Source organism: Sarcophilus harrisii, chromosome 6 (genome assembly GCF_902635505.1).
Source record: "Sarcophilus harrisii chromosome 6, mSarHar1.11, whole genome shotgun sequence".
Taxonomy (NCBI): Eukaryota; Metazoa; Chordata; class Mammalia; order Dasyuromorphia; family Dasyuridae; genus Sarcophilus; species Sarcophilus harrisii.
Window position 1 is genome coordinate 16,645,281 of NC_045431.1, and position 22,602 is coordinate 16,667,882.

The 22,602-nt window shown below is 33.6% G+C and overlaps 1 protein-coding gene across 5 annotated transcripts in view; it reads left to right on the forward strand.

The window, feature by feature from the left end:
• STIM2 (stromal interaction molecule 2) overlaps positions 1–22,602 on the forward strand; it is a 134,376-nt gene that overhangs the window by 30,396 nt on the left and 81,378 nt on the right. For 3 of the 5 annotated variants that reach the window (XM_031941950.1, XM_031941945.1, XM_031941947.1), the window contains exons 2-3: positions 4,289–4,348; positions 21,162–21,292. In XM_031941950.1, the coding sequence (XP_031797810.1) occupies positions 4,289–4,348; positions 21,162–21,292 (191 nt within the window). The remainder of the gene's footprint in view (positions 1–4,288; positions 4,349–21,161; positions 21,293–22,602) is intronic. The other 2 variants (XM_031941948.1, XM_031941949.1) reach the window with 1 other exon arrangement.

A 22,602-nucleotide genomic window follows, 5' to 3' on the forward strand; every position in this document is an offset into this window, starting at 1 on the left:
CATGTGCTAAAACTAATTTCATTATGATATTTTTGCTTTATAACAGCTTTTTCTTATATTCTATCCTTATACCTGTATTTCTCTAGAAGTTAAATTCCGTCATTTAAACACATTCTCTTAATTAGCAAAGTGAACATTTTATTCTATATCTAAATATATATCTTTAGATAATAAATGTCTGCTTATTTTTCAAGTGTGAAGTCTGATAAGAATGCCATAAGATAAAGAGGATTGTCATCGACTAGGAGAATTGTTATACCAACTTATAAATCTGAGAAATACAGATTTTTAGGTTTGAATTTGTGTTTTTTTTTTTTTTTTTTTTTTTAGTACTTGCTACAACATAGCGTGAGGTTAGTAATTATAATTATCTAGTTAGATATTCTGCATACATGAGGTATGTTTACTGAATAGAAGGATTTTTATTGAAAAAGAAGTGGAGCCAAATTATTTGTTCTATTGCAATTAATTTTCTTTATGAAATTTTTTTGTCAGTCATAAAACTACCATTTGAAAAAATGAATAATGCATTTATTGTTAAATTTTTTCTTGTGAATGCCTTTATACTATAGTTACAGAGAGATTACTTATGTAGGTTCTTGAGTCTGTGTGTGTGTGTATACATGGATACTCTTTTGAGTAGAAAAAATGGCTTTGAAACTTTTAAAAAATTTTTTCTAATCTTTCAAGATTTCTAAGTCATAATACTTTGAAAAGAAGGTGAGATATTTTGGTGTAGGTAAGCTGTTTAGTAAGAGACTAGCTAACGAACACCTTAAAATTATTATAGTTTAAATTCTTCAAATATATAATACAGTATATCTTTATGCAGGGGGTTAAGTAGAAAATTGCATGTGACACTAAAAGAAAAAAAGAAGGGAATTTTAAGACTAAAGTTTCTAAGTTTCCACATATTAAAATTGCCATCAAAGGAGTTATTGGATTTTTTTCTTGAATTTGACAAAGAAATCCTTGTTGAGCTTTACAGAGATTAAAATCCACCTAAATACTGTAATATGTGCTGCTACTTAATAAGTTTTTATTTAATTCTTGGTAGCAACCTACATCACTTACATTAAATATAGATAGTTTAACAGGATTTTTAGTTGCTTTATCTTGTATTAAATATTCATTCATTTATTATTATTATTTTACTAATTATTCATATAAAAAAGGTTTTATTGACCTCAATAAAATTTTAAGTTTTGAAAGATAGCTGGCCTATGTGACTTAAATATGTGCTTTTGGAGTCAGTGGTTTTTAATTGAAATTCCCCTGCTCAGGAATGTACTGAGAAATTTATACTTGCTTCAGTAATGTGTTTTAAAAGCCAGTATTGACACCTGGGGCACACTTTTCTCTTTAAGGAAAAAAAAAAGTTTTAATTTCTAAAATGGCAAATATCAACAAATATGACTTTAAGAAAAACTCTTAGGTGAATCTTAAATAATTTTTAGAAGTATAAAAGATGGCTGGAGACAAATAAGTTTAGGAACTACTGTTTTAAAGGAAACCTGGTAGCATATACTCTTGAGAAGAATAATAGAGGAGAAGGACATTGATAAGAGGGAAAATGAATAGGTCAACCATTCACTTACCACCTGTGTTTTAATAGAATTCTTAGCTTTCTTTTCCCTTTTCCCTTAACTATACTGAGAAAATAGTAAAAGTTGTGGCAACATGACTTGTGGGAAAGGAGATTGTAGTTAAAGTTTACATTTCTTTGTCAAGTCATAATAAAATTACCAGTTGAGATCTGTAGTCAATACTTGACTGAATTTTTTTTTTTTTTTTCTATTGGAAGAGATTTTTGGAGATCAATGGTTGGAGTTCATTCTTTTTTGTTGAGGACTTTGAAGAAGACTGGTTATTTTAGATTTGCCCTGGGGCTCACAACCAGGATGATTACCCAGGTCGCTTGACTTCAAGATAGTCCTCTTTCTTTCTGTTAGATCTGTTTTCAGAGGACATGGAAGAATTAAAGGGCTAATCTTGGAATTTCAGGCTTCATGAGGGGAGCACCGTGCTGGGTATACTGTAGTCTGAGGCTTTGACTAGTCAAAGTACTGGAAGAGTAGATGTTAGTAGATTCAGGGAAGAGGTGAAAATGGAAGCTGGAAGAAGTGAAAGTCAAGTTTCAAATTAATTGCTTATGGCTGGCCCTGTCTCTTCTCCCAGTGAAACTTTCTGACATTAGATTTCTTCCACTTTTCTCCACCTATATTACTCTTTGAAAAGTGGGTAGAAGATGACAGTTTTCTCAAATTCTCTATCACTTTATAGAGAAGCATATTTTTTTCTTATACTTCTTATAATCCGGTATTTGATTTTACTTGAGAAACCTACTGACCTCCTACCTTCTCTTTTTAAAAATCATTCTGCCCCATTAAGTTGATGCACATGGAGTTAGGATTAACTTATTTTTATGAACTAGAAGGCAACTGAATAGCTCAGTGAATAAAGTGGTGGGTTTGGAGTCAGGAAGACCTGAAGTCGATTCCAGCCTCACTTATTATCTATGGGATCCTGGGCAAATCACTTAACCCCAGTTTGTCTCAGTTTCCTCTCCTATAAATTGGGGATAATTTCATCTACCTCCCAGTGTTGTCCTAAAGAATATACCTTAAAGAACAGGGAAGGCTGGGGTTCATCTTCAGAGGAGGACACTTTAGTTTAAAAAAAAAAAAAAAAAAAAAAGCTTCTACCCTAGAGTAATGTGAAATGGCTCCCTGCCCAGAGAGAATTTATAGGAAAACTCAAAAAAACAATTCAATAATCAAATGAGAGACATTAAGGAAAAAAAAATCAAAAAACCATCTAAGAGAAACAAGAAGCTTATGAAAAAAAAAAAAGTTAACCAGCCAGAAAAGGAGGTACAGAGCCTCAAAGATGTAAATAATTCTTTGAAAATTAGATTTGGGCAAAGGGAAGCCCGTGAAACTAAGAGAGAGACCAAGAAATAACAAAACTGAATGAGAAAATAGAGCAGAATGTGAAACAGCTTATAAGAAAAATGACAGATCTAGAGAACAGATCAAGAAGAGAAACTATAAGAATATTTGTAATACCAGGAAGTTGTGACCAAAAAAAGAAACTTGACACAATAATGCAGGAGATAATTCAAGAAAATTGTCCTGGAGTAATAGAACATGAGGGGAAAACAGAAATAAAAAAAAATCCACTGATTACTACCTCAAAGAGATCCTTTGTGGAAAACATATAGGAGTACTTTTGTGAAATTTCAAAACCCCCAGATCAAAGCGAACATTTTGCAAAAAACAAGAAAAAAGCAATTCAAATATGCTGGAGCTACAATTAGGATTGTATAAGACATAGCAACAGTTACAATAAAAAGACTGTAGGTCCTAGAATCATACCTATCGACAATCAAAAGAACTAGGTCTGCAGCCAAAAATAATCATATCCAGAAAAATTATTTACAATTTTCAATGAGAAAAATGGATGTTTATGAATATAATTTCTTGCTAATATATATACTTTCTTGATCTGGTAATTTGTTCTTATACATTTTCAATCCTCCCTGATGTTCTGGTGGGCACATGACACAATGTTTTCTTTTGTTTTGCATTTCTTTTCTGTTTTTTTCCTTACTCTGTTTTTTCAAATAAAATAAACTTTAAAACAAAAATAATTTGAGGTACTGACCTTGAGGTATCCACCTGATTGACTAGCTCTAAGGATTTGAGGCCTTCATGGAACTGTTCCATCTGGCTTGCAGTAAGTAGCAAGCTTCTATCTATATTGTCCCCTCTTTTAGAAAGGGAGCTCCTTGAGAGTATAGACTGTCTAGATTTTCTGTTTGTATCTCCAGATTAGCATAGCATTTTGCACCTAATAAATTCTATGTCATTCATTCAGTTGTTCCTAGTTACTATAGAAATAATATAATCTTGTGACTCTTATAGCAAAGCTAAGCAAACATTTTCTTCTACCTTAAAAAAACAAATTGAAATGAGCAGGATAGTTCCAGGGTATTGAAAATTTCCATTTTGTTGACCTGTTTTATGTTCACTGTTTATGTTTATTTATGTTTGCAGTTTTATATTATGTTAAAATATAGTTACATTTATGGTACTATTCTTGTTATTCAGTGAGAAAAGTGATGTTTTAATTTTACATTAACTAAACTTATTTCTGTCTCATGGAGAAAAGAAGATAGTTTTTCATTATAAATTCACATGTTTATTCTGTTTCAGGGAAACAGGGAAGAATATTTTTTAAAGTTGTCAAGACAATTTCATGAATTGTTTTATTCATTGCATCATAGGTCCACCTAAACCACTTTTTAAAACTACTAGTGGAATTCTGGAGAAAGGAAGAATGCATGGTACGTACTAGTGATTGCCAGTCTATTTAGGCAGATATCTTCCTATACTCTTACCTTTTTTACATGCTGTAGTAGTTCCTGAGTTGTGGAAGTAAGCCGTGGCTGTCGCGTTCCATCTGTTGTCATATGATAGGTGGCATTTTCTTGGACTGTGTGCAAGTGTGGGTTTCCTATTAACAAGAGGAGAAGGGGAGGAAGGCTTAAATGGGAAGAAAGGTTTTATTACTACAGATCAGCACCTCAGACAGTTTAACTTTTTTACATTTTAGTCACACAATGGCTTAGTTTTATCTCATTACATTTACTATTAGGCATTTTATCTAGAGTAAAAATAAAAATGGATAATAATTGTAAAAGTTTTTGCCTGGAGAATGGTTAAAGATCATCTCTTCCCTGGTAAATAGACCCACCCACATGTGCATGTATGTGTGCATGTGCCTCTGTGTGTGTGTGTGTGTGTGTGTGTATAAAACTTCAAGTATTCTTGATTTTATCAGTGTAAGTCTTCATCTACAACAGATTGTAACTCTTCCAGGCCTTAGTCAGAGTAGCCCCAAAATTCATCATCTTGATTATATTTTCAAAAAGTATTTGACACATATATAGTATAATGTTTAAAAAGTTTTAGAGACATAATTTCTGGGTGCTTTAATCATTTTTATTAATAAGGCTACCATCTTTATTAATAAAAAGAGGCCAGTGACATTCTCAGATGCTAAAGATCCTTCAGGGTGCTGGACTCACAGTTTATGTGCCCTTGGAAGAGTAGATAACAGGCAACTCTGATTGGTTAACAATGAGAGTCAGTATTACAATTAGGGACTGGGGTATATTCCATGAGGGTCCTGCACTAGTTGACTTTGATCACCCAAGTCTGGGTTGAAGAAATATTAATTTCTATATAACTGTCTGACAAGGGACAATCCACATTTTCCCAGATGTTTTGAGTAAACAACGAGGAATCCACACATTAGCTTAAACTTCTTCCCTCATCCTTTGCTTTCCCAAATACCTACTCCTTCCCCTTTATTTCTTTATAGATTTTGCTTAATGCAAGATTAAATTTTGCAAAATAACAAGATTAGATTTTGTTAATATGCATAGCCCTGCCAAAAGGGTCACAGATATCCTGAAGACTTTGGTCCAAACAATAAATTCCCTCTCTCTCAGCCCTAGTCCTTTCCTCATTCCTTACATTTATTTTGTGCATATTTTGTATATATTTATGAATATACATCTCATCTCCCTCATTAGAAAGTAAATTCAAGAACAAGATCTATTTAATTTTCTCTTTATATCTGTATTGCTCGGCACAGTGCTGGCATTTAGAAGACACTTAAAATGCTTGCTTTTTGATTTTACAGAACTAGTTTGTGATAACTGAAAAGAATGGTATGGTTTTCCTGATACACTCTCTCTGTGTGTCTTCATGTCTCTTTCCTTCTCCATTTCCCATGCTGATGCTTAACAGGCATTTTTGATTTTCAGAACAAAACTGTGAGGTACTATGGATAAAAGAAACTTCCTTTCCTCCACCAAATGATGACAGAAGGCATAAAAATTAAAACTCTTCAGATGATAGGACAAAGAAATTTTAAGTAAATTTAAGAAAAAATAAATCTGAAATACTACTTTCAATTTTTAGTAACTGAGAAGCTTAGAGAGGTCCCCCAAAGTGTTAACTTGTCACCTCAAAGTGAATTCTCTTTATATCTTTAATAAAAAAGTGTGATGATATTTTATCACATCTTTATCATATCTTTAAATTTCCACTGGCAGATAGATGATTGCTGAAATAAAAACTCTTTATGATAAAAGTGAATGTATTGAGCTACAAGAATCCCATCCCTTTAACTTTCTTCCTCTTCTCTTTCTTATTCCTCTTCCCCCTCCCCCTATCAGTTTCTTTTCTTCTTCCTGTTCAATTCTGGACTTAACCTTGTTTTTCATCTGTAATGTCTGTTGAAAATATAAATATAAAGTAACTCAAAAATCTGTCTACCCAACTAGATACATCATGGACAGTGCACATTCTTCATCTGCTTGCTTTTTTTTCTGAATTAATTGTTTGGACCAAAGTCTTCAGGATATCTGTGACCCTCTTGAAGGGACTTTGCAACATTCTTGGCCTTGCATTAACAGTTATAATGTCATAGCCAACGGGAGCATCTAGAGGACTGTACCATCTATAGGGAATCGTTTCCGTTTGTACTCTGTGATGGACATCAGCCCTAACAGTGTTAGATAATTTTTATGAACATAAGTTTCCTTATTTTAGGCTGCAGTTGACACTGGTAGTCAGAAACTCATTGAACAAAATTGTTTCTTACTGCATCTATCAGAGGATTCTAAATGATTTTAACAAATGCATTGGGAGTTATCTTTTTAGAAGAGAGCCTCTACGATTTTATTTTTGATGTAAGAAATGGAGCTTTTTAAAAAAAATCAATAAACAAATGTTGTGGGATCTTTTATTCTTGGATTTTTCAGGCAATTTTGTGACTGTGAAGATATGTGGTCTGTTGGAGTATCTAATCAGTGAAAGCCTGCTTATTTACCTTCTTGTGTCATCATTAAGTTTACCATATATACATACATACAAGTATGTGTGTGTATATGTATATGCACACACATATATATGTATATAAATATAATATATACATATATGTTATTCCTGTAAAGATTATACTCTTGATAAATATGTAGATCATTTTTATAAAAGGTATTATAGAGATAAGAAAAGATATGGATCACTGATTGGTATCTTAATTGCCTTTTTTGGGAGGGTGTAATAACCTTCTGATTTCCCCCCAATATTTTGACAACTTTGACCATTTAAGATATATAAATAATTGATCCTGAAGTACCTTCAAAACACTATAGCAGGGGTCCTCAGACTTTTTAAACAGGGGGCCAGGTCACTGTACCTCAGACTGTTGGAGGGCCGGACTCTAGTAAAAACAAAAACTTTGTTTTGTGGGCCTTTAAATAAAGAAACTTCATAGCCCTGGGTGAGGGGGATAATCGTCTTCTGCTGCCGCATCTGGCCCGCTGGCCATAGTTTGAAGATCCCTGCAATAGTTTAAAAGACAGATTTGTTCTCTATGTATTCAGTTTGATCAACTTTGATTCTTTTAAGGCCATTTTTTCCTTTCTCACAGTGGATACTGAGTTACTTAAGTAACTAGGTCTGGGATCTCATTGAAGCAGTACTTTCTCTAGCTGTTGGTCCAGTAGTAAGACTTATAAGCCATCAATTTCTGACCATTTCACATGATTCTTGTCTATCTTCTACTGTGGGTGTTCTCCTAGGGTCTATCAATCAAATTGAGGACAGTCCTCTAGATCTCTGACAATGTATTAGTGCAGTTGGAGCCCACAGCTGGGTAATAAGAGTGGCTGAGAATCTTGGACCTGGCATCAGAAAGACTTGACTCCAAATCTATCCTCAGATACTTAGTATTTGTATAACTCTGAACAAGTTACTTACCATCTCTGTGCCTCAGTTTCATTATCTGTAAACTGGGTAAAATAATAGCATCAATTTCTCAGGGCTATTTAAGGATAAAATGAGATATTTGTAAAGTGCTTTGCAAACCATAAGGCACTATATAAGTGCTACTATTATCTATCATGGTGTTTTTTTCTTTCCTGTCATACATCTATCTCTGTAAAATGGTATTGTCCTAATCTGGTTTCATTATTATCCATAAGGAAAATAGTTTGTTTAAAAAAAAAAAGGCACAACAATTTCAATTTCATTTCATTATGTTCTCTTGCAGGTTTATTTTACCATTCACTTTTTTTTGTTGTTTAGTGAGTTGCTTTTAAGAATTTATAATCGTTATTGAAATGTGTTTTGTGACTGCCTTTATGTTGATTGATGGCCAGTAATTTCTGGAGGCTTTGGCATCCTTGGATTGTTAATTGCTTTATTATCATTAGATTACTTGAGGGCATGGTTATAGTCTGTTGTGGCATATGAATAGAGCACTGGTTTTGGAGTCAACAGACCTGGGATAAAATCTTACCTCTTATTGCTTATGTGAACATGGACAAATTGCTTAAGTTTAATCCCTATAGTTTCAATTTTTTTGTCTATAAAATGGGGATAATATCTACCTTACAGTTATTATGAAAAAGAGGCCTTTGAGGCAAACCTAAAACTTAAAAGAAATGCTAATTGTTATTATTATGATTTCCTGCATCTCTAATGTTTTAGCATTATTGATTTTTTAAAATATAAATCAGTTTGGGGATCTTTTGTAATACTATTTGTATTTTTGTCATTTTTAGCCTTAATTCATCCTTTCTTATATTTTAACTTGCTTTGACATAGGGAGCTGATAGAAAAAAAAAACAAAACCTTTTATTAGTATCTATTGTTTCCATTTTGTTAATGTGTCATTGGTGATTTTTTTGAAATCCTTTTGCTCTTCATATTCAATAACTTGTGACTTTCTTGATGAAACAAATATTTGTGATGCATAAATTTAAGGTTTTTGGAGTTTTGGAAAGTCTTTGACCATTTTTATTAAGCTTTTCCAAAAATTTTCTATATTCTGCCCTATTTTCACCTCATTGAAATAACCGAATGTTATGTACTGATTTACTTTGGAGAACTTTATTAAGATTAAGTTCTTTGTAAAGTCTCTCTCCAGGTTCCCTTTTTTGTCTACTACTCTCTCTCCTAGGGGAAGACTGGTAGTAAGGCATAGACAAACATGGATACAATGGGCAGAAATAGATGGTTCACAAGTCTCATTGTTGGGGAAAGCACAGCTGCAGTGAGATCAGCTATTCTTTCCTTCTGGTGCTGAATCCCTTCCTTCAGGGCTAGACCTCCTACCTGCCTCAGCTTCTTCCTACCTTCCCTGGCCTGTTCACCCTTCACTTGTCTCAATCCCAGTCCCTGGGGGTAGGAGAAGAACAGAACTGGCCCCAGCTTGTCACACTAATAATCCTTTTTCCTTCAAAACGGTTATAGCCCATTCACAGTCTAGTGCGTTATTCTAGCTGTCTCTTTAGTTCTTCTATTTCCCTTCTTCAACACAGGAATAGGGGACAGTGTTCTGTGTGGCCATAGAAAGGGTGTGTGAGGGCAGTGTATTCTATAGTAGAGACTGAAGCAGAAGCAGCTGAGGGTCCAGATCATGAGGCCATGGATACTGTTGTGTGATTCTGCTAAAGTCTGGGGGCTGATTGGGAAGACAGTGAAATGATCATTTTAAGGATTTGTTTCCTTTGCCTTTTTCAGATTGTTACTTCCTTAGGGTTTTTGATGTTTTTTAGTCTGTAGAGACATTTGCAATTGCTTGCCATTTGATCATAATTCATACTTTGAAGAGTTTTGAGAATTATTGAGGATCAAAGAATATGTCTGGGCTTCCATTTTTGATCGTGTGACCTAGGGACTTTAACTATCATTTCATAGCTAAAAGATACCTATCAGTGGAAACTGCTATTCACATATGCAGTCAGTGGCAGACCTCAGCTTCTTAGAATTCAGTCTTTTGTATTCCTAAGCCATTGTTCTTTTAGATGTTGCATTCTCAAGTTAAAACTTAGTGAAGAAAATCATAAGAAGGAGATTAAATAAATGTGTTAGACTGGAATCAAATTCTTCACCTATTGTGCACAAAACTCCTAGATACCTAAGTGAGGTTAGAGCCAGAAAAAATGTAATTGGAAAATGCTCAAGAAAATTTTATATGTATATATATGTGTGTAAATATATATCTATATATCTCTGTGTGTAATACGACATAGGTAATGTTAATTTGTGGTTTTCTCTCGTTAATCTGCTGTCCACAGTGATTCATTTCTCTTTGTATTTGACACCATTGTCTTATACAGTTATTTTAAGTATCTTTGGTTTTGGGGTTGGTGATATAAAACCAATATAAAATTTTTCGAAATATATAATGAATTAAATAAGTGATTTAATGGATTTCTTGGTGCTGTGGAAATCAGTCAACAGTATTTTATTATTGAGTGCCTTTATCATACACTTTGCAAAGAAAAAAGACAACAGTCCCAGGTCTCAGGAAATTTAGTCTATCTAGGGGAGAAAGTCTGCACATTTATGAGTATATGCAAAATGTATAAAAGGTTATTTTTGGGAGAAATAACCTAGAAATTAGGTGAATCAGAATAGATCACATCTAGGAAGTAGCACTGGAACTAGACTTGCAAACTAGGAATACTGAGAGAGAGAGAGAGAGAGAGAGAGAAGTGAAGTGAAGTGAAGTGAAGTGAAGTGAAGTGAAGTGAAGTGGAAGAGCTTTCAAGGTATGAGAGGCAGCTGCTGTGAAGCTGTGATATTGGGAAAGGGAGTCCAATGTATGAGCAACAGCCAGAGGACACTTGCGCTGCATCACAATGTTTGTGGAGGAGAGTAACAGGCAATAAAAAAAAGAAAGAGGTGGGAACTTACATTGTAGCTTTAATGACAAACTATGGTTTAAATAACAAATAAGTTTCTATTTCCTATAGCCGGGTAGGCTATCAGCTTGACAATTCTGGGAAGGTTGGATTGTAGAGAGGAGAAGCCACTTAACTACAGAAATTTTCTGTAGTAATGTAGAGGAGAGGTGATGTTCTAAAGTAGGCTGGTGTCTGGGTGAATGAGAGAAAGAAGAGAAGAAAGAAATTAATACTGTAGTTAACTGTATCAAAGGCTGAAAAAATGTTATGAAGAATGAAGAAAAAGGAAAAATCATTGGATTTGGCAGTTAAGAAATCATAGAATTTATTTAAGTTTTATTAGGGAGTTAAAGCATTGTGATGTGTTAAATTATGGAGGAATGTAAGTTTTCTTGTGATATTAATAATGCTTCCCTAAATTATTTTTCTATTAACTCTATTGAATTGAGTCTTATTAAAGTCTGCAATATCTGTCTAAGGATAACTCCTTTGGATATAATTGAATAGGACAGAGAAGGTACTGTTCATTTCCCTTATGAATTTGAAATATCTTCATTATTCTTAAAATAACTTTGAAAATCTACATGTCAAGGAGCACATGTATGTAATGCTCATAGAATCTAAAGTGATTGAGAATATTTACTCTAAAATCATATATTGATTTTTCAATATCAATATGGAACCAAGAATATTAGTTTTTGGTAGAAAAGAACTAAAACGTAAAGGAAATTTTCACTTTGAAACAGAGTTAATTTTGAAAACAATCATTAGTTCAAATAAAAATTAAAAGGGAGAAAAACAGTGGATTTATTTATGAAAATCCTAATCATGAGCATCAGAAATAACTTTGAGTGTAGTAAGCCAAGTTCTTAGCAGTTAATGATGTTGTGAGTTATTAGTAGAATGCAGTCATTAGTTTGGTATTGGGGTCAACTTGTATAGTCTGAGTTTTTCTCATTTGTTATCTTGCCTAAAATGTGCCTTTTTTGGGGGGCATAAATGCAGCCCATTTTTTCTTAAATAGTAGAAAAACAGGTTTCAGCAGTAATCCTAACAGTTGAATTTAGTTTTGAACTTTAATTTTTGGAAAGCTCTTCCATATAACAGTTGTATAGGCTGTAATCGATTTGCAGGGACTGAATAGACATTAAAATGTGGACATTTATGCCTTGAAGTATAGGTTAGTGAAGCAACATCTGATATATAATTAAATTATTTTGTAGCTAATCCAATCAATTGCAAAGCATCTTGTTTCGTTTCCTTTTTAATGTTATGTGCCCATTTGTCTTTTCCCATTCCTGCTGTTACCACCCCACCTACCTAGTTCAGATCTTTATCTTTGGGCTAATTTTTTTAGTGCATTCCTCTCAGCATGTTACTGTTATTATTAAAACAACTAACTTTCAGAGACTCACCCTTGCTTATAAAATACAGCTCAAACACTTAATCTTTGCATTTAAAGCTGTAGGAGATTGTAAAATAACAGATGTGAAAATAAGTAGGAAGAAATAAAGCCAGATAGATTGCTGTCTGAGGAGACAGTAATATATTTGGCAGGAAAACTTTAAGGGAAAGATTTTTGAAAAAATGAAAACCTAAAAATAGACACTTGTTAGGTAGTTTTGATGTTAGAGCTATGTTTTCTATGTAGTTTGACTAAGGTATTTTTCTGAATTAGATCAAGAGAAGGTGTAGTACTCTCACACAAATACAGATACACCAAATGTATTTGTACATTTACTCCAACTAAAAAAATAATTGGATGCAGGAAAAGGTGGGGATTAGATGTAGGAGAAAATATAAACAAAACAATTTCAATTTTGGATGGGGAAAAGAAGAGGCAGATTAAAAAAAAGAATAAAAGTCTGTGATGACACCTGGCAAGTGTCACAGAAGGATAGTATTGTGAAAACATCACATTTATTTATAGATATCAAGTGTTAGTCATATTTCCTCTTTAAAAAAAAAAACAAATTTGAACTTAAATGCAAAATAAGAAAAGGGGAAAAAAAAACATTGTCATGTGAACAGAATCTATTATGCTTTAAATTAACTTAGAAGATAAGGGGTAGAAGTCATCATTTTTATTATGCATAAAACACATACTTTACTGACCATGATGAAATAAACAATATATTCAATACAGGGTCTTTGAAGTTCTGGCACATAGTCCCTTTGTTTTTCTCTTTTGAAATCTGTTGTTTCTAAGATATTGTTTAACTGTCAGTTTCTCTGATTACATTTTTTGTTATTTTTCTTAAGATTTGTTGTTTTTCCTTGTCATTGAGTAGAGAGAATTGAAGAGAGAATGAAAACTTAATTGGAGACTAAACTTAATGCCAGAGAAATGGTGGATCAAAGCACAAATTTTAGAAGCAATGAAAGTTTATCAGAGAAACTGAAGACAATAAATTAACATACCAAAACTTACAGGATACAGCTAAAGCAGTACTTAGTGGAAAATTAATATCTATGGTTTTTACAGAAGAGTTGAAAAACACACCTACAAAATTAGAATGCAACAAAAAACCTTGAAAAAGCAACACATTTAAACTTTTGATTAAAGTGCAAATTCTTAAACCCAAAAAAGAAGTTAACAAAATTGAAAGCAATCATCACCTCTTCCTGCAGCTAAACATATAAAATTAGAGTATGTAAAACTTCAAAAACAAAATGAATATCAAAATAAGTAGCTAGTCTAACTGAATTCATAGGAGCTGTTGAGAGTGTGAGGACAGACTTGATAGAAGGAGAAATAAAGAGGGCCTGAGACAAAACCTTGGGGAAAGATAGTTATAGCGTTTGATATGATTGATGAGTTCACAAAAGAGACTAAGAAAAGCTTAGACAAGGAGGAAGCAAAATACGAACAGTGTTGAGAAAACTACACACACACATATACACACACACACATATGTGTGTATATATAATCATCAGTGTTCCACTTGCTATTGAGGAATGGTTCCTTAGAAACATTCTCAAAGAAGTTTGATAACAAAGATATTTTCCTTTAACTAACACTTCCTCTTCTTATCCTAACTGCATTATTTTTATACAACAGCTTTTACATTTCATGTGATCAAAATTATTTTATTTTTTGGATCATTTCTGTCTCAGCTAATATGTACTTTTCAGCTTTTCAATTTCTTTTGCTTGTAGTAGTGTCTTAACTATTACATTGGCTGGAAGATCTGGGTTGATGATGTGCTTTGTTTTTTGGAGTCAATATTAAGTCTAAGAGGAAGTAAGGGAAAACAAAGGTTTGAGAATGATCCAAGAACTTATGATCTCTCAATTTATCAAACAAGAAAATTGGTTAGATTTTTAGAACTAGATGTAACTCTCAATTATTCCTCTGATTTCATAATTTTATCATCTAATCTAAAAGTGATTCCACTACTAATTAATTCTACCATTACACCTCCCATTCCCAAACGCCCTGTACTGTTAAGTGATTTGCGTGAAGGCCGGAACTGAGAGACATGGATGTAGAAATTTATCCCCTTGCAGATAGTAGCATCATCAAAATATGCTGGGTTTATCTAGAGGAGATTAGTTCCAGGTTATTGTTTTCTTATTTTATTGTTATTTTCCCTTTATTCCTTACTCTTTAGTTTCAGTGTGTTCTTAATATGTGCTCCCCTTAAAATTCAGACATCCTTTCTGTATAGATGAAACCAATGTCAAAAATAGAAAAAGTATTATTTGTTGTCAAACTTGTATTGATGAATTCAGAATATTTTGTAGAAATAACCTTAAATTGCTTACAAATTTTCAGTCATATATGAACACATTCTCCCCCCCCCCCCCCTTCTGCTCTTTTCTCAGTCCTCTATCTACTCTGTTTTGGATCTGTGTACAATAATTTAAATTTCTACTCTGCTGTGATTGATTTTGCTTTTGATAGATATTTTACTCTTAACTTTTCAGTATTATTAAAAGCCACTGTCCCAGAATAGCAGGGTGCTAGTGAATACACTACACTGGCAACAGTATACTTGGATTTGATACTTATTAACTCTGTAAACTCAACCAAGTCTGTAAAATACAGAATAATAATTTCTTTACTTGACTTAAGGAGTTGAGACTCAGATTGAATTAATGTGTATAAAACCATTTAATCCATAAAGTTTAACATAAATATGAATTTTCCTCCTTATGTTTTCCAAAGTTTCAATTGCCCCACCCAGCTTGGTGTCAGTTGCATTCCATTTATTCAAAATTATTTACTAATACAGATCACAAAAATATTTTGCAGGTATCACTAAATTTAGCATGCTCACAAAAAACAGCATGGTCTTGAGTAGTAATTTTAAAGTTTTGCAAAATCCTGGGATTCCATTGAATTTCTGGGTTTTTGAAAGAAGTATAATTACAGTATACGTAATAAGTTATATCTCATCCATCAATTCTAAGCAATAATAATGATAGATAGTATTTATATAGTGTTTTTAAGGTATAGAGAGTCCTTTACATTAGTTAAGGCATTTGATCCTTACAAACTTGTGAGATAGATATTATTGTTCCATTTTATAGGTAAGGCTACTGAGGCTGAGAGACATGAAATGGTTTGCCTCTGAGTCTCATGATTAATAATTAGTTAAAACAGAATGTATAATGTACTTTAGCAAAGGTGTAAAAATACTCCATTCCCACCAAGTTCGAAAACCATTGGTGCTAACCCATCCATGCACAAACCTTTTTATTTATTTTGATTTTTCGGTCCTGATCTGTCATGTCTTAGTGGAGAAAACTCATTGAGGAGACTCCCTTTATCATCAAAAAAGATGATTAAATCTTAGGTACCAGAGAACATGACAGGTCATGTCATGTGAATGTTCCAGTATGAGGCTAAGGTAAGGAGCCTTAACATTTTTTAGACTTCAACATTGGCTCTTTTTTCTAGTAGTCTGCTTAGCCATGAGAGTTTTCTGATTTGTTGGCAAATTTGTCACATGGAGTAACAACAAAAATATTCAATGATTCGTAATTTTACCAGTAGTGTTTTTATTAATTTTTACTAATGTTCTTGTGTAAAGAAGTCCATTCGAGCCTTATTTATCAGTTCTGCTTTTAACGTTCCATTCTTATTGTTAAAAGCATCAGTATTGATATTAAAGGTAAAGAATTTGTAAAGTACATTCATATGGTTTGTGCTTCACAAAACTTTGTTATTATCTGAATCTTGTTCCTTTTTAAGATGATTTTGGCTTTGTTGTGCATAGCTTTAGAGTTTCTAAGGTCAAACTCTATTACTTCTCAGAATTTAGGAAATAGGAAGGAAATGAATGAGGGAGAAAGAGAAAGAGATCATGTGTTATAGTGGGAAAAAAACCCAATGGATTCAAGAGACAGAAAGTTGGCTAAGTAAATTTTAAGTAGCTTAGCACTGCACGAAAGGAATATAGATAGAAATTCAAGGCAATCTTTGACCTAAGGAATTCATGTTCTCATTTTGGGAGATAGCACATAAAAGAGGGCAGGAGAGGTCTGGTCTTAGTTCAGTGTTCGTGCTGACTGGGATCTTAGGAAAATCATAACCTTTTGAAGCCTCATCCTCTGATAAAATGATAATGATAACATTCTTAAACTTTTCAGGTTTTTTGTAACTATCAAATAGTAAAACACACTAGGATATTTTTTAAGATTGTCTATAATGTGACAATATTAATAAAATAAATATTTGAAGTAATGTTCAAAATGAAATTTATCACAAAATGTTACTTTTAAATTTATCTTGTATCTTAACCTCAATTAAACTTCCATTACAATTCTAATATGATATCTCATTGTAGAGGAGTGGTTACTCTGAATTCTCTAAGGCTTGTATTTGAGTACAGGCTTATTTTGAAGATTGTCTTGTTATCTGAGAAGTCTGGTTGCCAGGTAATAATCTTCTGTCACAGTGGCTCCTGAAAGTTGTCTTAGAAGATGTACATAGTTTCAGTTTTCACCTCCCTGCAGATAACTCCCAGATTTACTTAGCTAGCCCTAACCTCTCCCGAGAGCCTTAGATTTCCAAATGCCTTTTAGATATCTTAAATTCCATATCCCAGACATATCTTAAATTCAATATGCCTAAAAGTGAACTCATTTTTCCCTTAAAACTATCCTCCTTCCTAATTTCCCTATCACTGTAGACCACATACTATTCTCCCAATCATCTAGGCTTACCAGCTCCTTACTTTCTTACCCCATTTCTCACAGATATCCCCTTCTCTCTTCTGCATGGCCTCCACCCTCTCCATCACCTCATGTCTTCACTCTTTCCACAGCCTGCTCACTCCTCTCCTTGCCTCCATTCTCTCCTCACTCCTGTTCATTGTCTTCTCAGATGTGAAACAACTTCCTAAACCCAGGGCTACTATATTAAGTTGTTCAGTGGTAGTTATATATAAAGTTTTATGGTACTTGTTATAAGTACCTGAGTACGTCTTTATCTCTGTCCTTTTAAAATATTTGCAAATAGAATAATTATTCTTGTTTCTACTGATACTTAGGCAGTTTTCCTGACCATCTTATTTACCATTTGTTGATTATATCAACCTTAAAAAGAGCTTTATAAATGTGAACTCCTTCTCTTGCTATCCAACTTTATTCTGCATTCTGAATTAGTCATTGAGTATTTATAATGATATTAATTTTCTTTGTCAGAATGCCTTTTTCTATTTTGATATAGAATGCCTATTTTCTCATTAAAATGGCAGTGTATTTTAATCCCAGCCAACACTGGGATCAATGTGACATGCTGTGAGAAATGGATATATGGGGTAACAAAATAAGGAGCTGGTAAGCCCAGATGATTGGAAGTATGGTGATGTGGGAAATTAGGAAGAGGGATTGGGTTTTAAGGGAAAGATAATGAATTCACTTTTAGATATGTTGAATTTAAGATAGGTCTGCCTCTTGGGAGAGAGGTTAGAGCTGGATAGGTAAATCTGGGAGTTATCTGCAGGGAGGTGAAAATTGAAACCATGGGAATTATCGTATTGCCAAGTGAGATAGTATAGAGGGAGAAAAGAAGAGGGACTAGGACAGAGCCTTAAAGGATACCTACAATTAGTACACATGATATGGAAGAAGGGCCTCTTCTCTTTAGATCTCCTAAAGAAGACAGAGGAGGAGCCGAACTTGGATTTTAAAAAGTTCTATAGTATTGTCTCCATCATCTGAGTTTTGATTTCATATTACCTTTTGCCTACTATAAGTCCCTGCATACAAGACTCTTGAACATAGGGTTTTTGTGGTGCAAGTTGTGCCAATTTTGTACTGATGGTAGGTTGCTTTTGAGTAGGAGCAAATGTTATGAAAAGAGCAATATTATGAAAATATAGAGAAGAGAATATTAATCAAGGAGCAGAGATAATGGACAGTTTCAAAGGCTGCAGGAAAACTAAGAAGGATGAAGACTTTTAGTGACTAGTGTAAGTTGAATGATGAAGTCTGAAGCTAGATTGCAGAGAGAAAAAAATATAAAGAAAGGAAGTATGGGCTCTTTATAGATGGTCTTTTCAAGGTGTTTAGCCTTAAAATGGTAGTTAGATAAAGGATGATAGTTTGCAGGGATAGACAGATGAAGTTGGCTTGGGCTGTGGAGAGATGGGCATTTTTGTAGACATTTAGGGAAGTAATCAGTAGATAGAAATCAGGTGGAAGATGAGAGAAGGGGAATATGATTGAGGTGGCAACTACTTGAAAAGGTGGAATAGATTGTAATCCCTTGTGCTTATAGAGAAATGAGTTTTTGCAAGGAGAAAGGCTACCTTTGAGAAAAGGGTGAAGGAGGAGATAGTGGCAGAAGGCATATGAGTGATTTGAGAAGAGGAACAGGGGAAAAGAGGGGACCTCTTTGTGAATTGCCTCACTTTAAGTGAAATATGAGGCAACGTTCTTAGCTGAGAGGGTGTGAGAAAGGGAAGCTTTAGAAGGTTTGTGAATGAAAAGGTTTAGAAGAGCCATTGTGTTTAATAGGAAAGTGAATCCATTGGGGAGATGTGAAGGGAATAGTTTGATTCTAAGATTTTTTTCTTTTTAAATGATCAGGAGTAAATTTGTGAATTCGTTAAAAGACCAACTAAATGTAGTGGCTTTTAAAATGTTGGTTTGCTTGCTACATTGGGTATTTTATTGTAAGTATAAACGGTAACCTCTTGATCACTTTTCAAGATCATGGTTACCGACCATGACAACTCTGTATTTCTCTTCTTCCCTTTTCGGTAGCTTTATGGATGACTAATGAAAAAAAAAAGTTTTTATCGTGTAGGGCTTACTCACATGAACCTTCCTTTTGGATGTGACATTTCAACTCTATAACCCCAACTTTAAAAAAAATTCAAAACATATTCATGGATAATTTTTCAACATTGAGCCTTGCAAAACCTTGTGTTTCAATTTCCCTCCTAATTCCCACCCCCCACCTCCTCCCGTAGATGGTAAGTAATCCAATATATGTTAAACATGTTAAAACTATATGTTAAATCCAATATATAGATTTATTTTTTATTTATACAATTATCTTGCTACACAAGAAAAATCAGATCAAAAAGGGAAAAAAATTGAGAAAGGAAACAAAATGGAAGGAAACAACAAAAAAGAGTGAAAATGCTATGTTGTGATTCACACTCAGTTCCTCTAGTCCTCTCTCTGAGTATATGGCTCTCTTCATCACAAGATCATTGGAACTGACCTCAATCGATCATCATATGATTTTGCTGTTGCCAGATCTCCTGGTTCTCCTCATTTCACTCAACATCAGTTCATATAAGTCTCTCCACATTTCTCTGAAATCATCCTGCTGATGGTTTCTTTTAAGAACAATAATATTCCATAACATTCATATATCATATATTCAGCCATTCTCCAACTGATGGGAATCCACTCTATTTCTTGCCACTACAAAGAGCACTGCTGCAAACGTTTTTGCACATGTGGGTTTCTTTCCCTCCTTTAAGATCTCTTTGGAATATAAGCCCAGTAGAAACACTGCTGGATCAAAGGATATACAAAGTTTGATAGCTCTTTGAGCATAGTTCCAAATTACTCTCCAGAATGGTTGGATCAGTTCAATGCATTAGTGTCCCAGTTTTCCCATAATCTCTTCCAGCATTCGTCATTATCTTTTCCTGTCATCTTAGCCAATCTGACAGGTGTGTAGTGGTATCTCAGAGTTGTCTTAATTTTCATTTCTCTGATCAGTAGTGATTTATAGCACCTTTTCATATGACTAGAAATCTAAAACCCAACTTTTTAAACAAAAAGTAGTTTCTCTTTTCATCTCCTTACCTGAATCAAGATTTAATACTGTCATTACATGGTTTTCTTTTTTTTTTTAATTGTTCTTGTGATGTATACTGTTGTATTTAACGTTTGTGTTGCTTTCTTTGTTCTACTTAGTTTACTCTTTATCAGTACATTCATTCCAAGTTTATCTTTTTCATTGTTTTTATTTTTTTCAATTTTTAATGGTAAAAGCTATTTCATTAATGTTCTTTTTTTAAAAAAAAATCCATTTCCAATTCATGATCATTCATATTTCTTCTTAAACGTTAGGTTGTTTTTTTTTTTTTTTTTTAACTTCTTGAAGACTTAGCTAAAAAATCTTGAAGAAAATAGATAAAATTGTGATTCTTTAAATCTTTTGCCCCCTATATATTACTGCTGAATGATCCCATGAACTTGTTTAAAATAGCTAAGACTTTTTTTGGGGGGACAGGATATTTGATTTTCTAATTTTAAGCAAAAGACCAGCTTTCTAATTGCCGAACTTCTGTTAATTCTAGTTTTTCCTTTTCTCTCTCTTATTAGAAAAAGTAGCAGGTTGTAGGAAAGTAATAGTTGTTTAATTCTTAGTGTTTATAGCTGCTTTGCACAGTTCCTGGTTTACAGGAGACAGCAGACATTTAATATTTTCTCAACCAAATCTTTTTATATATCATTTTTGTGATATCTTGTTTTTTCAGATGTGTTTCTGAAAATCATATTTTTGTTTAACTGTATTGCAGAAAATCTATTTGATCTACTGTCATTTATGGCTTCATTGATGGCCATTTTGCCTGAGGAGATTATTAAATGTTCTTTTAGATGAATATTAAATGTGGATATTGAAGAGAAGGAAAAAAAGATATTAATATATGCTGAAATAGTGTACTTAGGTAGAAAAATACAAACTTGAATTTAATATTGGAATGTTTTATGAAGTAGCAATTTAACATTCATTTAAATGGAATTGGATGAAATTCTGTTTAAGAACATGTACTGCTATACATAGCATTCTTTGTTGGAAATGTTAACTTGATTTGAGATTAAAACATTTTTTTCCTTCAAACTGTTAATTGTAATCTGTTTTTTTGTAGCTGATTGGTAATTGTCCTGTTTTATTTCTTTTCAGATCCTTGCATTTCATTGAGTCCACCATGTTTTACTGAAGAAGACAGATTTAGTCTAGAAGCTCTTCGAACAATACATAAACAAATGGATGATGACAAAGATGGTGGCATTGAAGTGGAGGAAAGTGATGAAGTAGGTACAAGAAGGCTTTCCTTCATGTTCTCTTAAGACTTAAAAAACAATAACTTTGTAGAACTTTGATCTTGGGGTTATTCCTTCAACGTCCTGATATTTAATTCTCAATTGTTAATTGACTATTCCTGTCTTTCCAGGGATCATCATCCCGCACTTTTTTCGTTCTCCCTTTTTTGCCATCTTTATTTTTTTAGTCTGCTTCATTCTTTTCCTTTCCATGAAATTTTGGCTTTGTCTTTTCACGTATTTGTGGTTTTCAATTCTGAAAGGAAAAGCCTTTGGTTTTCCTTTTACCTTCCCCCCACCCCCCATCTCCTTTTGAAGCCCGAGTCTTAACCTCTGAGTCTCTCTTCTTCCTCTTCACTTTCAGAGACTTTACTTACTTTCAAAACTTGCGTTTTAAAAAGCTCTATACTATTGTCTCCATCATCCGAGTTTTGGTTTCATTTTACCTTTTGCCTACTATAAGTCCCTGCACACAGGATTCTTGAATGTAGGGTTTTTGTGGTAGGAGTTGAGCCACATTTGTACCGATGGTGGGTGAGCTGCCCTAGGTTGCTTTTGAGTAGGAGCAAATGCTGAAGGCCAGTTGTGTTTGCCTCTTTTTGCATGTTCCTTTATCACTTTGTTCTTGCCTCCTTCCCTCTCCACATTGCTCCAACAGCATGCAGCCGAGCTTTTTCTTTTTCTTTCTTTCTTTTTTTTTTTTTAGAAGGGGATGGGGAGCCTGTTTGTTTTAGTCATTTAAGAGCATAAAAAGGCCCAGCATCAGGGGAAAAGTTGTCAAAAGTTTAAGCCAAAACTCCACTGGAATATAGGGAGAGTTTTTTCTCTTTGAACTTGACAAAGTCCCTGGATAGCTGTGGTGAGTACAAGTAAAAGAGTAGCCCTGGGAAATCCTTGTAACTCTAGAAGCTTGTTCTTTCAATCCAGCTGCAGGAGGGGAGAGATGAGAAGTTATAGAAACAAAGTTGTAGAAATATCCTTGGATTAGTTTTGCCAGGTGTTCCAGTACTAGGGTGGTTGGAAATTGCTGGGGTATGTATGAGTTTCTTGGGAGCACTTAGAAACTACTGATTAGAGCAGGGTAGGGGCCCCAGGGTTTCTCCGGATAGTAAAGATTGTTTTAATTGAACTTTAAATCTCCAGCCTTAATTTATTAAATTGACCTAACTTAAGTCTAACTTCAAATATTGTTCTTTTTATAATCATAATCTCTCCTATACTTTTCCAGTTGTTAGGACCTCCCAGAGTTTTCACCTGTATAACCTTGTAGACCCAGAATCACCTCCATGTAATGGTGGGAC